This window comes from Ursus arctos, unplaced genomic scaffold (genome assembly GCF_023065955.2).
Source record: "Ursus arctos isolate Adak ecotype North America unplaced genomic scaffold, UrsArc2.0 scaffold_20, whole genome shotgun sequence".
In the NCBI taxonomy this organism is placed as follows: Eukaryota; Metazoa; Chordata; class Mammalia; order Carnivora; family Ursidae; genus Ursus; species Ursus arctos.
In genome coordinates, this window is record NW_026622875.1 from 51,013,484 (window position 1) to 51,028,839 (window position 15,356).

At 45.4% G+C, this 15,356-nt stretch overlaps 1 protein-coding gene across 1 annotated transcript in view; it reads right to left on the bottom strand.

Annotated features, from left to right (window-relative positions):
• Positions 1 to 15,356, bottom strand: part of ITGA9 (integrin subunit alpha 9) — a 326,573-nt gene that overhangs the window by 52,689 nt on the left and 258,528 nt on the right. Inside the window, exons 22-23 of the mRNA XM_026496718.4 lie at positions 14,480 to 14,588; positions 9,384 to 9,491 (exon numbers count right to left, since the gene is read on the bottom strand). Of these exons, the coding sequence (XP_026352503.2) occupies positions 9,384 to 9,491; positions 14,480 to 14,588 (217 nt within the window). The remainder of the gene's footprint in view (positions 1 to 9,383; positions 9,492 to 14,479; positions 14,589 to 15,356) is intronic.

Genomic DNA, 15,356 nt, shown 5'->3' on the forward strand with positions numbered 1-15,356 from the left:
AAAGAACGATTACCCAACATTTGCGGCAACATGGACGGGACTGGAGGAGATAATGCTAAGCGAAAGAAGTCAAGCAGAGAAAGACAATTATCATATGGTTTCACTCATTTATGGAACATAAGAAGTACGAAGATCGGTAGGAGAAGAAAGGGAAGAAGAAAGGGGGGCGGGTAAACAGAAGGGGAATGAACCATATGGACTCTGGGAAACAAACTGAGGGCTTCAGAGGGAAGGGGGGTGAGGGAATGGGATAGGCTGGTGATGGGTATTAAGGAGGGCACGTATTGCATGGTGCACTGGGTGTTATAGGCAAGTAATGAATCATGGAACTTTACATAAAAAACTAGGGATGTACTTACTGTATCGTGACTAACATAAAAATATATTATTAATTAAAAAAAGAATATATTCTTCTTCTAACAGGAATTGCTTTGCAAACATTTATTTAGAACTTTTGTCACCTGTTTTCAAAGTGAGTTTGGCCTGCAGTTTCCTACTCTGTAAGTGCCCACTCTTCATTTCTGGTTAATGACCCAGAGTATGTTAGTCTCCTAGGATGAGTTTTTCATCTTTTTCTACTCTCTGGAAGAGCTTATATAACACAGAAATTATCCATTCCTTGACCACTCAGTAGAACTTGCCTATATAGCTACTTGGGCTTGATGCTTTTTAAAGGTGTAGGTCTTTGGCTAATTATACATTTTTTTCTAAGGTAATTGGTCTAGTTGGATTTTTCGTTTCATGCATTTCTTCGAGGTTTTTTTATGGGAATAAAATTGTGAAAAATAATAGAAGTTAAAAATGACTGTAGTTCTTTCATCATTTCTAGTGTTTTTGGCATCATCCCTCTTTTTTATTTCTTGATCAAGTTTGCTATAGGTTTGTCTGTTGTGTTGGACAAAACCCTCCAGCTTTTGGGTTTGACACTGAACTTTTGTGATTGTTCTTTTTATTTTCCTATATCATGACTTCCACTTTAGCAATATCTTTACTTTCTTAGAGTCCAATTTATTTAATTGTCCCTTTTCTAAAAGTTGTCAATTTAGTTCACTTTTTTTTTCAGTCTTTCTTGTTCCCTATGTATATGTAGTGATGTTTTCCTCTGTGTGATTTTGTCTGGGTCCCATTGGTTTTGGTATGAACAGGCTTCCCTGTCCTTCATTTGTAATTTGTTCATCCTCTTCTCTTTGAATTCTTCTTTATCTAAAAAGTTAATTCAAATGGTGTTCAAAAATTCCCAGGTGGTTATGTTTTTGGTTGGCCGTTTGTCTAATTTTTGTTGTTAGCTTCCAAGTTTATGCACTGTGGTCTCAGAGGGTGGCCTGTAGTGCTTTGACTTTAAAAAATTCTATTGAGGTTTGCTTTTGTGATGTGATAAGTGGGTAATTTGTTAATGTTTGCCTATGTTTAAAAAGAATGTGCGTTCCCTATTTACATACTAAAAACTCTACAAATTGCTACATATACATTAGCTTCTTCAATCCTCACCATGTGAGGTAGTTATTAGCCCATTTTACAGATGAGGAAAATAAGCTTGGAGAGTTTAGGTAATTTCTTCAAGGTTACCAAAAGCTGGTAGGCAGGGGACGACTACTGAAATCCAGACGTGCTGACTCACCCTGTCTTGGTGTCTGTCTGTCTCTCTAAGAGATCTCAATTGCTAGTTCCATTATTTAAATACTATTTTATGCCTACTTGTCTGATAATATTTGAAGAAAGTGTATAAATTTCCCGCAATGACTGGGACTGTCAATCACTCCTTGTATTGCTATCAGGTACTGCTTTATATGTTTTATATCTCTGTGGCTGGTTACATAAAAGTTTGTTTACATGACAAATTATCAGCAGACTGTGTCTTTAGTCATTTTGAAATAATTTTTTTTTTGCCCTGTTTAATGATGTTTTTTTGTTTCAATTCTATTTTGTTTGCCATTAATATTGTTTACTTGCTTTCTTTTTGCTAGCATTTGCCCCCCCCCCTTTTTTTGATACCTTAAGGGTCATTTTTAAAGGTCTATGTCTTATAAATAACTTATGTTTGGATTTAAAAAAATCCAATTTGACAGTCTGTCATTTACTAGGGCATTTATTTCATTCACAGTTATTTTGTTTGGATTTATTCTTGCCATCTTATATATAAATGTGTGTGTGTGTGTGTGTGTGTGTGTATTTTTTCTTCATGAGTTCCTTTAAAATTCTTCTTTAGTGGTTTGGATGTCCTATATTATTTTATTCTTCTAAGGAGCCATTAAAATTTTTATGTATTAAACATTTTATTTTATCAAAGTCTTCAGCTAATTGGCAGAGAAACTCTTCCGCAAATAAGACAAGAATCTTGACTTGCTTTCACTTCCATTTTTCCTGCCTTCTAATTCTTATATTGTGATTATTTCGATCTCCACCGCAAATTGTTATAAAAATAATGGAATAATAAGTTTAAAGGGCTCTTTATGGGGGTCCTTTTGTGCTAAGTTACTGGGAAACCCCTCAAGTTTCCAACCCACTGCTTTGTTCTTTTTTATCCATTCTACTACACAGCTTATACACTCAGGTTTTTGTTTGAGTGATCCAAATTTTAAATTCATAATATGCTAGCTTATTCTATTTCATGGAAACCGTTTTTGCATTTCTCTGAAGACACCAATCTTGCTCATTCTAAAATCTTGTTTGCTTCAGTATTACACCCTCTAGTATTAGTTTTTCTTTTCTTTTCTTTTCTTTTTAGATTTTATTTATTTATTTGAGAGAAAGAGAGTAAGTGAGAAAGAGAGAAGAGCACAAGCCAGGGGGAAGAGGCAGAGGGAGAAGCAGACTCCCCACTGAGCAGGGAGCCTGATACAGGGCTCGATCCCAGGACCCTGGGACCGTGACCTGAGCCGAAGGCAGACACTTAACTGGCTGAGCCACCCAGGTGCCTCGGCTATTCTTATGACAGCCTCTCTGTCCCGGGGTTGGTGCTCCTCACTTAGTGAGTGATTCTTGGTGGTCTGCTCATCATCTGTCTGTTCTATTGACTATGTCTGCCTCTGGGGACTGGGGAGCGGGCAGCACTCCGAGGAGGGGTGTGAAGCAGAATACAGTATGAAACACATGAGCTTTGGAGCCAGGGAGGCCTGGTTACACACCCAGCTATATTGCTTACAAGCTGTGTGATGCTGGGCAAGTCTTTGAGACCTGGTTCCTCAACTTGGGATAATGACCTCCCCTTGAAGAGGCTGTGTGGATTAAACTGACAGCACATGAACATAGGCCATTAAAGCCTCAGGACAGCAGTAAATGGTATTTGTTTTTTTGTCAGTTATTTAGGAGGAATTTCTTCATTCTTAAGTCTTTGATTAAATGTGATCAATTTAATGGTCCCAATACCACTTTCATTAAGAAACTTCCCCAAATCATCCCAGGGGAAAGCGATTCAGCCCTCCATTTCTAAGTTTAAGCTTTTGTGTGGTTATTGATACATTGGGTACATCTTTCCTTTACAGGGATATAGACTCACCACGAATTAAGTGAGGTTCTCCTATCAAGGGACTCATTCTGGCAGAAATGAGATCACGGGCAGCCCTGTCTGCTATGCCTGCATGGATGGGGTGGGAGGGGGGTTTATAATTTACGGAGACATAGTCAAATGGACACTGGTATTAATATCATATTGATATCAATACCCTAAATGGTGCCCTATGGCAAAGTTATTGATGTGTCTCCTTGGAAAATCATCCCTCATTCCCAAACTCGTTTACCTCCTGGAAATCAGGTCGGTTCTTCAGAACTGCTGCCCGAAAGCAAGGACAGAGCTGTCCAGAGAGGTAAACTTTTTCAGATGGTTTTGTAGGAGGAACAAAGAATGGAATGACATTTATTTAATGTCTCTTCTACATTAATAGTAGAGTTGTTAGAAAGATCCAACTTTCACCTAGAATATAGTTCCAGCCCTTTATTATCTGTAAGCTGTCATTTAGGACTTTCTTCCTTCTTGCATATTTACAAGAGCCAAACTCCAAAGCCTCTTCTTCCAGCATCAGAAAGCTGTCCACAGTCAGGTTTTCAAGGTCAACAAGTAAAGCTTGAGTCCTGAGACAAACCTCCCACCCTTGCCCTTGAACTTCATACATTGTGAGTGAGACATAACTTTGTGGTGGGATGACCACCTGAGTTCCAATGGAATCTCCTCCACAAGCCGTAAAGCTTATGACATAAGCACTAGGTTGGCTTCTCTGAAGCCCAGGCCCAGGGGCTTCGCTAAAAGGCTTGTCTGTGTGGAGAGACTACAACAACGTGAAGCCGTTCGATTTTCCTGGCCCACTCGCATCAAGCTGTGTGAGAGGTTATAACCTCACTTGAAACAGGAACCCTCTGTAAGGAGCAAAGTCTTGCCTCAAATGGGTTGTCTGGCCCACAGAAGCCACTGCCTCTGTGGCAGCCCAGGGTCATTTGTTGGCCACATCCATGTGTGGTTAGACAGCCTCTGGTGGCAGGGGGCTTGGCCTTCCCCCTTCCTAAGTTAGGAGAAACGAAGGAGCAGATCCTCAAGTGCACAGCAACGATGGACCTCAGAAGGAATGATTAACTCACCAAAACTGTCACAGGAAATGACTGTGGTACTTCCTGTTACACTGCCCAGATATCTACCTGCAGTATACTCTGGGGAAGGTGTAGAGAATGCTCACCTTTGCCTATTTGTATAAGAGCTAGGCACAGAGAATAGAGGACCAGATACTGCCTCCGTTGAACACTTACAACTAGTGACCTTTCCCTCTGTCCAGAACGTTCTCCCCTTCACATGCTCTCTGGTGAACTACTACCATCCTCTTAAGCCCTGATTCAATGAGTCTGCATTTTCTGCGCCCTTCCCAGGGTGGGATTTGCAGCTTTGTACCATCCCTGGGTCTGGGCATGCCTCCATGTCTACGTCTGTTCCATGGCACTGCAATGGCGTTTTCTAGGTCACTCTCCTGCAAGACTGACTTTCTGGGAGTACTGTGAGACTTATTCCTCTTACATAATAGTGCTTTTTCTGCTGGTGTTTGCAGAAGAAACCCAGGATGATTTATGATTTGCAATGATTTTATCTTAGATGGACTAAAGAACTCTGTCGTTCCTCCCCTCTCGCTCACTCTTTCTTTCGTGGTTATTCCAACTTGGCTTCCATATTCACAGTGGCTTGCACACACTTTTGCTGTGCAGTGGGAAGTCCGTGTGTCCCTGCAGGGCGCCACACAACCCTGATGCGTGGGAGGCAATGGAAATTAACAGTCTTTCCTCAGACCACACTATGGCTCTGTTTCTAGACAGAACACAAGCAGGGTGGAGGGGCTTAGGACATTTGCTATAAAGAAAGATCATGAACCATGGCTGGAAGTATGAAGTGGTCACACTTCCTTAGGCTCCCTAGAAAAACCTCCCCATGCGTGCAAAGGCACTCTCCGCTCACAGACAGCTGGACCTTAAGAAACCCTCTCTGAGAGGGTTTGGTGCAACCTAGAGGCAGGTCTGTCCTGCGCAGGGATCACAGCTGCAGCCTCAGAGGTGTCTGAACGAATTCCGAACCAACAGTTGGGAAACTGTGCCACAGGCTCAGGGCCGTAGGTGGGGTGATGGCCCAGGGCCTGTGGGGACAGCATTCCCACCCTTAGCATTCTATACGGATGATGGTCACAGGCAAAACAAATACCAAGGGCACTGTGAGAGCGAGAGAAACAATCTGAGGGGCCCCACGGGGCGTGGGGAGGGATGACTGACAGGCCCTCTCTCAACTCCTGTTAGCTGCCCTGGGCTTCAGTTGGCGTAGCAGGTAGCTGGTGGCTGGCTGCTCAGTAGCCCGTCCAAGCCAGGGGAATGCTGGTGCGGAGAGTACAGTGTGGAGCGAACGCCACCAGGCGGTAGGGTCATTTCCTGGTGCAGTACAGGCAACGAGGGCTGGTTTCTCCCAAAAGGAGTAAATTCAACTTGCATCAAGCCACCCGAATCTCCTGAAGGAAAGCCCCGCTCCATCCCAAGTCCCAGAAGGCCATAGTGGAGGATGCCATGAACTTTCGGAGCCACACTCGCCGCAGTGAGCATTCTCGGGCTCTGCTGGGGAAGGGGGGCTGAGGCTGGGAAGGAACTTGCGGAGCGACAGGACACCCTCGCTCTCAGCCCCATGGGCTTTAGGGCAGAGGGCGTGCTGCCCGCTGGCTTGACACAAGTACCTGGGGGCCCTTGCCTCATCACTGCATCGCACCAGGCTTCGGCGTTACATTTCCAGTGTCATCGTAATCCAGTGTTCACTACTTGCTTAGGGAGATTTGCCAGCGAGCTGGATTTTCCATGCTATGAAAATGCCGTAAGCCTCTGACTATGGGTTGGTGTATCCAACTGAAGACTTGGCCATTCTTGAGAATTCTGGTACAGACTTTGTGAAAAGTCTAAATACAGTCTTAAAATCCAAAGGGTTTGCTTCTGAGAACTCAAACAATGGAATGAAGCCAGCCAATACCACTCAGGATTTTGAGGGGTCACTCAGCTAGACTAATGGTCATGCAGTTCTGCAAATCTTCAGCAAAACCACTTCTAATGCCTCCCAAGCAAGCCGGCTATTTATACATGGGTCCAAAGTCCCTTCCAGTGGCTTTTCCTTGGTATGATGGTTAGTAGAGAGAAAAGGGGGTATTGTTGGTTCTGAGATACCCTCCAAATCTGAGTGACTTAAATTTCCTGTTTGGGTCAATAAATAATTTTATCTGTGAAGAAAAAATTCTCTGTGCAACACTCTAGATGTTTCTGTGAACAACTCCCAGAGCATGCTCAAGAGGAAAACATTGCCGGACGCTGGGGCATAGGTGGAATGGTTGGTGTGATTAATAATGCTTAAGAGGGTAGACAAGAGCACGTGTAACCTTATGCTAAGCTCAAACCGTGGTACGCTGCTGGCATGGAACACTGGGGCTTTTCTTTGTTGGTTTCAGCAAAGCTCACACACACAGGCACTTCACAGAGCACGAAGGGAATGTCGTGAGGAGTGGGAACAGTGGAGCAGGCAACTCAGGAGGGGTGACCTGCTCTACATGCAACATTTCACGTGGTCCAGGTTTTCAGGCCACATGACCCACGAGGATAGCAGTGTCAGCACCATCACCGTCACGTGATGCTTTCTGCGCCTCCCGTGGGGGAGTATCCTCTTCAACTGTGGGCTCAGATGTGTGACGTGCCGTGGGCCCTGCTGCCCCGAGTTTTAAGCCATCCATGGAGAGACTGCCCCTTTGTCTGGCTAGCCGTCCCTCATGTGCCCATGCGAAGAGCAATGATTCCATGATCCTCTCAGTGTGACTGCATGTGCTCTGCTTGTGTAGTGGCACCCCTGAGCTTCCTGTGCCAGTCCTTCCCAGGAGGGGTCCCCCTCACACCCAGCCACTAGAGACTGTGAAGCACTCTGAGGCACTTCTTCTTCTTCTTTTAAAAGATATTTAAAAAAAAAAGATTTTATGTATTTATTTGAGAGAGAGAAAGAGAGAGCACGAATGCGGTGAAGGGTGGAGGGAGAAGCAGACTCCTCACTGAGCAGGGAGCCCAACGCAGGGCTCGATCCCAGGACCTTGGGATCATGACCTGAGCCGAAGGCAGACGCTTACCCGACTGAGCCACCCAGGTGTTCCACTCTGAGGCACTTCGTAACGGTATGAAACTTTTCCTGAATTCACGCAGACCAAGTAAACAAGTCTGTTTCATACTGTAGATTTCTTCTTTCCACCCACGAATATTTACCGAGCATATACTCCATGTCAAGCATAGTACTAGGGCCCGGAGATACAGCAGTGAGCAGAGAGAAACCCCTGTTCTTATACCGTAGGGGCTCAGGAGGAGGCAGAGAAACTGGTCAAATATGAAAATACATGGAATGTCAGCCAGTGACGAAGGAGATGGTGAACTATGAGCAGGAAAGGGGCACGAGGAGTGCTGGGGCCGAGGCCAGGCAGAGAGGGTGTCCCTGGGAAGCTGGGATTTGAGCCCGCAGCTGAAGGAGGTGAGAGAGGAGGTCATGTGGCTCTCTGAGGGAAGGTGTCTGGGTAGAGGGAAGATCAAGTGCAAGTTCTGGGGGTGGGAGAGTGTCTGCTGTGCTCTAGAACCAGCAAGGGACGGTGTGGCGGGGGTAGAAAGAGTAAGGAAGAAGGAGGAAATGCAGTCAGACAATGTGGGGGACAGACTGGGGGGCCAGATGGGGTGCTGGAAGAACTTGGGGGGGGGCGGGTAAGCCACTGGAGGGGTCTGAACTGTGGAGTAACATGACCTGACTTGCATTTTGGAAGGCTCGCTCTGCTGCTGGGCCAGAAACAGACTGCAGTGGGCCAGGATGGAAGCAGGGACACCAGGGAGGGGCTCCTATATAACTGAGGGCAGGTGAGGGCGCCCGGGAGTGGGGTGCTGGCCATGGAGGTGGAAAGAGTAGGAACATTCTGATTTGTTGTGAAGGCAGAGACATTAGGGCTGCTGGTGGATCAGGCGTGAGATGTGGGAAGAGAGACATCAAGGATGATCCAAGGTCTTTGACCTGAGTAATTGGAAAGACTGAGTAGGCATTTGCTAAGATGGGGAAGGCTGTGGGAGAAGCAGGTTTGGAAACGCACCACTGAAAGTTCTCTTTCAGATAAGATCGAGATTTGTCAGGCATCTAGGTAGAGGTGGCCTGAAGGTAGTTGACTATTAAAGTCTGGATTTCATGGAAGAGGTCTGGGCTGGAGAGGAACGTCTGACGTCCTCAGTACACACTGAATATAAAGCCACACGTCTGGGTGAGATCTTGGAGACTGAGTGCAGACAAAAGGTGACCCTGAGCCCTACTGATGTTGGGGGGAAAAGCCAGGGAGAGAGGAGGAACCAAGGGAATGTGATGTGGAAGCCAAGGAGAATGTTTCAAGGAGGTGGGCAGGAATGATCACATACTAGAAGTCAAGCCTCCCCGGAGACAAAATCTACAGTGGACTTATGATCGAGTAGAACTGCATTTTCAGCATATAAACTTGAATTTCAATCTCAACTTCCATCTAATGAACTAATCCTTCATCCTCCAGGCCTCAGTGACCCCTTGAGAATCTTCATGTACACTGTGGATCTTCCCCTCAGAAAAATGCAGTCAGATACATCTAAGGCTGCCAGGAGTTCCCAGAGCCAGAAAAGTCTATCCCAGAAGTCATGTTCATAATCAACCCTTCCCTATACCCAGAGAGGTCTTCTTATGACGTTAACCTAAGTGTCTCAGAGCAGAAATTCAGGTGTTGAGGGTCTCCTGGCTTCTCCAGGTGTTTCCAAAGGTTTGAACGAGTTAAACTTTCTGGGCCCTCAGGGTAGTATGCACAGAATGTGAATGGGTTGGTTCAAGTCTGAAAGTAACAGTGAGACAAGCGAGAACTCACCACCATCTCCCGGACATGAAACATCTCGGCAGCTCCAGGTGAGAGTCGACTGGGGAAAGCGATGCTGAGAGATGACCCAGGAAGGGTGCTTGGCCCAGTGTTATAGACCTGTGGGTGTGAAACACACACAGCACATTTTAATACAAATACAGACCTTCATTTCATGGCATGCGGTAGATACACCCACCGAAGCTGCAGGGTTTAGGATCCAGAAGGTCATGACTTCAAGGGTACTGAAATATCGAATAATGGCAGATTGTAATGAAACAGAAATCCTTCTAATACGTATTTAAAACCCCCAAACTTTCAAATTACCTTATTCCCTTTCAGCATCATCTTGCCTTCTTCCTGCTAAAAATTATATTGCTTTTTACATACCTGGGAATTACTCATAGACTATTACATTTGGTGAGAATATAGACATGATGTGGTCTAGTGGTTCTCAAACTTTAGCATACCACAGGATAACCAGATGGGCTTGTTAAAACATATATGGGGGTGGGGAGGGTCATGCCCAGAGTTTTTGAAGTAGATCTGGTTGGGGGGTGGTGAGGGGACTTAAGGATACGCATTTCTAATAAAAGTTCCCAACAGATGCTGATGCTACTGGCCTAGGAATTGTCCTTTGATAAGCACTGATCTGGTCCAAGCCCTGCCTTTTACAGTTTGAGGTAACTGAGAAGACAAAGTGGATTGTCCCCAAGCTAAATGGTGTAACTTACAGAAAGGGCTGTTCTTACCACACGATCCAGCTGATCAGGTTTCTTTGAAACTTACAGCTAATCCCTTGCTAATCCTGTTTGAGGACCTCTGTGTACCTCTTTCCTGCCCCAACATTTGGCCTTGTAAAACTTTACCTTCTCATCCCCCCACGGTCTTCCCTGTTTTCTGTCTCCAGCAGCCCATCGTCTCTTGAGAAATGAGAGGAAAGATGGCAGCCTCATAGAGACAGATAAGGGAAAGGAGATGGAGCAAAGGTTGAGCATGAAACTTTAGGAAGAAATGGAATATGAAGGAGAATAAAAAAGATGGGTAGATGTGTAGAGACAGAGAGTAGACTGGTGCTTGCCTGGGGCTGGAGTAGAGGGAATATAGCCGGCAGAAGAATGGTCTCTAAAAATGTCTGCATCCCCAAATCCATGGACATTGTGAATATGCTACATAGCAAGAGGGAACTGAGGTTGCTATCAGTAGCCCTTAAAATGAAGACATTACCTTGGACTATTCAGGTGGGTGTAATGTCATCATAAGGGTCCTTATATGGGGAAGAGGGAGACCATCAGAATCAGGGAAGTGGACTGTGAGAAAGACGTAGCTGGCCATTGTTGGCTCTGAAGATGAAGGGGACCCCGAGTCAAAGAGTGCAGCAGCCTGGAGAAGCTGGAAAAGGTAAAAGAGATTCTCCCCTAGTGGCTCCAGAAAGGAACACAGCTCTGCTGATACCCTGACTTTAGCCTAGTGAGACCCATGTTGGACTTCTGACCTCTAGAACTACACGGTTGTCCAGTGTTTTCAGCCACTGAGTTCGTGGTAATTTCTTATAGCGGCAAGAGGAAACTAACGTACGGAGAGACTACTCAGGGGTATGGAGTTCCTTTTTTGGGGTGATGAAAATATTCTAAAATCAGATTATGGAGATGGTTGCATAATTCTATAGACACACTAAAAGTCATCGAACTGTACACTTTAAATGGGTGAGCTTCGAAGTAGGTAAATGAGATCCCAATGAAGACGCTGTTGTTTAAAAAAACATGGGTAGAAGCAAGAGAGAGAAGAAGCTGCTTGCTCTGTGGCCTGGGGGCTAGAGAGAGAAATCAGGCATTCAAGGCATCTCTGAAGTTGGGGTCAACAGGGCAGATGTGGGAGGTGAATGGAAATCTAGCCAGGTCTTCACACATGACAGAACACATAAGGATCTAGGCTCCAGCCAGCTCTTCCCTAGAAAAGTGTGTGTTCACTTTTTGCAATAGTTGGGTTCCGCTTCAAAGCACAAAAACATGATGGAGTGGATGAGCGGTCCCTGCCAACCCTTGATTCGAAAAGAACAAAATTCACCAAAGACAACAACCCTAAGACACAAGAAAAGGAAGGAATATTTAACCACAACTGAAATAACTAATTTGAAGTGAAACACGAGAGCACAGAATTGCAAAGAAAACCACTGACATGTCTGCGAAATCCCAATGAAAGCAGGAGGTGGGGGAGGGAGGAAGAGAGCCGATTTGCTCTGCCCGCTTTCACTCACTACAGCCAGACGGGTGAGAGGCCCACGCTACCATATTCATTTATTCTTGACACATGTCTTCACATTTGATTCTCTGCAAATGTTCTTGAGCAGCAGCTGCATTATTTTTCACCGTTCTTTTTTGGGTGAGAAAAATGATGGACTTTTGATGAAAAAAAAAGCCTATCAATGGTCAACACATTATCATGTTTCCGTTAAGAAAACTTTGATGGAATGTAGGAACCAGGCCCAAGACTAGTATTTCTGCCTTTCTCCCATCTGCGTCTGCAGTGAAGTCTTTAAACCATCACATGGCTTGTTGAATAACAGCTTTTAAAAGACAGAAAAATCACTATATATGGAAAGTCCCGTGCTCTCCATGAGGAGTGATGCTATCAGAGTAAGGGCACATAGAAAGTTCTATCTCTGTTCCTGATCCCACACTCCCCCACTAGCTTCACCTCTTGGTCATTATCACCATCAACCTGGCCCATGGCCTTCCTGCATGACAGTCATAATAATGACAATTGTATCAGGAGATGAGTCATCAGAGCATTCTCCAGCGAACTGTCAGCTTTGCTGACACAAGAGGCTCTCCGTCCCATCAATGACACACACTATCCGTCTTTTGGACCAGGCAGACTCTTCTTAATCCTGAACGGAATGCTGTGTGCTTCCTCAGGCAAACTGATAATCGAGAGGTTTATCTCAGGGGCATGCCCATTACTCATCCCAAGCCGCATTCTCTAGCCTGTATCCTAGGTCAGGTCAGATGTGAAGAGAGCTCTTTGCCTGAATACCAAACTTTAAGCTCCTTGTAAGGATGCCTCTGAGAAACACAACTTAACCATATGCCCTCAAGATCTTCTATCTTCCTTTCTTTTCTTCATCCTTCTCTCCTTCCTTCCCTCCCACCGCTCTTCCTCTCCTCCCTCCCACCGCTCTTCCTCTCCTCCCTCCCTCCCTTTCTAGAGGGCAGTAAGGACATTTTTGGATCTCTGGTATAACTCGACTCTTTCTTGTCTTCTTCTCTAACACCCATACCCTCTTCATTACATGGTGTGTGTCCTTTGAACCCTTCTGAATCATTTTCTGGATGAATCTTTTGTTGTAAGATACCTCGAGAACTCCAAGAGTGGGTAAGTAATTAAAATTAAAGTGATTGAAATGAAATCCCTCCATCTGGTCTTTATCTGTTTTCTACCCAACTGCACAATGCAAAGGGGAAAAAGAAAGTACTTCCGAGCAGCAGCTCAGAAACACAGAGAGCCTACTCACAGTGACCCCTGTGAGGTCTCAAAAGCAGGTCTAACCCCATCTTCCCCTTTTCCCTGGAAACTGAGCATAGGGTGTGACAGCAGGGGCTTAGCTGGTCAGGAGGCGCCTCCTCTCCAAGCTGGGGACATGTGTTCTCCATCACGGTTTCAGACGTCTCTTGCCTGGGAGAACATTTTAGGGAGAGGGAGACCATTGTTTGTGAGAGCCCACAATGTTTCGCTGCCTCGTTCTCTGGACCCACACCCCGTGATTATGTCTCATCCCCTCGGTCCACCTAGGAGTGGCCATGGGGAAGGAAAATAGTCATTATTGGCCACAGCAGTCAATGCCAGACCAGGAAACCATTTTCTCCATGGGGAGGAATGGGGAAGAGGCAGGGGACAGCTCTGGGAGCTGGAATGGAGAGACGTTGCACGTAGGTTAGAGTGCACCATGGGTTAGCCAGGCCTATCTTCTTCACTTCATCAACAGCTCCTGGCAGGATGCTTGGCCACACAGGGTTGTCCAGTAGGAGCCTGACCAATTTTTGTCAACTGAGGATAAGTGACTGGATGAGGCTGAGGTCCTTTTAGCTTAACATGCAAAGATGCTCGTGTTGAACAGTCCTGGCCTGAGAATTTATACTTCACGCCAGGGTCAGCAAACTATGGCCCGTAGGCCACACCTGGCCTGCCACCTGTTTTTGCACAGCTTGCAAGCTAAGAATGGTTTTACATTTGTAAATACTTGGAAAAATATTTTAAAAAGGGTAACATTTCATGACGTGCGAGGTTAATATAAAATCCCAAATTCAGTGCCCATCACTTCAATTTTGTGTATGCATTGCCTCTGGCTGCTTTGGAACTCCACTAGCAGAGCTGAACAGTTGCTACCGACACTAGATGGCCGGCCAAGCCTAAGATACTCACCTGCGGGCCCTTGACAGAAAATGTCTGCCTACCCTAGTCTAGCGAAGGAAGAGTGTTCTTCATGATGTCCATGGTTCACATGGAGAGGACTGGCCGAAAATGATGCTAATCTGACACGGGGACTAGCAGCATGCTCCCTCCCACGGGGAGCGGACGCACTCTCTATTCTCACACCGCGTTGCTATTGTGAGACTGCACTTCTGAATGGCTGTCCCTCTGCAGGAGGAGTGGGCTCCAGGCAGAGTCAGCACGGAGAGCCCCAGGAGGAAGAGGACACGGCAAGTGCATGGGACTGCCCTGCCCATAAGGGGAATAATGATGGAGAACTGAAAGGGGTCTTTGGGGCCATTTGGGTTGGGACATTGGCCAGAGGCTTCCTGGGGAAAGCACGTGTTTATCATGCAGTTCTCCTTCCAAGAGCTGAGAAGCAGAGGGGTCTATACAACAGAGTTCCAGACAGGGAAGGGATTCATTTTGTGTGGTTACAGAACACACACACACACACACACACACACACACACACACACACACACACACACACACACATTCTATACTCCAGCCAAGCAGGCTGGGACAAGTTTCTCCTGGAAAGAGCCTGGCTCTTTAGCTGCCCTTCAGTAGAAGACCTATCCCCGTGGGTCCTTCCATTGCCTCCAGTGACAGAGCCCGTCTCCAGGGGTGGATACCTGAAGGGTGATGTTGAGGGGCTGGAAGTGACACTCCAGGTCATCCAGCTGAATGAAGTTGGATGCGTCCACAGACTCGCCATACACAAAGGAGGTTGGAGACACGATTCTGAAAGAGGAAAGCATTTAATCCATCATCCTAAACCTCGGCCAAGCAACCCATGGTCACGGCTGTCCTGAGAACCCAAACATCTGTCTCTGTTTAATCCAGAACCTTGCTCCCCCCAGTGTATTCACCAAACCCTTCCCTTCTGGAATTGTTACTTCTTTGTCCTATAAATGGACACAGCCAGATCTATGTTTCCTAAACAGATGTTTCCAGGAATGTCTTTTCATCTTAGGTCAAAGCAATAAGCTACATATACAAATAGGTACCGGGATTACGTTTCTAAAATGAGGAGGAAGACAATGATAGCTTTGATTTCAGTTTTTTTTTTTAAATTGGATTACAAAATTATACATTTTCTATCTTATCATTTGAAGGATATTTTGTGGACTGAGGAAGATTATGGCAAGTTTTTAAGAAACAAATATAAATGAATTATATATTTAGCATCCTAAACCTCACTCTGTGACAAATTCATAAAAAAAATGTTAAATTTGTCAGACTACCAAAACCACTAGAAATTAGGTATTGAAAGTTGGGGTCTGTTCAATAATAGCATTTTTCTTCAGATTTCAAACGGTGGCTACTGAAGATGTGATTAAGAACTCAAGCTCAGTTTGTAGTGATGCTTTCAACATTGTCCATATGAACAAGCCCGAGATGAGACCAAGCCCGGACTCACTTAAATTCCCAAAGAACGGCTACTAGACGAGATTCCAGAAACTGCTCACTTGCCCAGATACAGTCATGTAAGATTTTTGGTACCAAGTC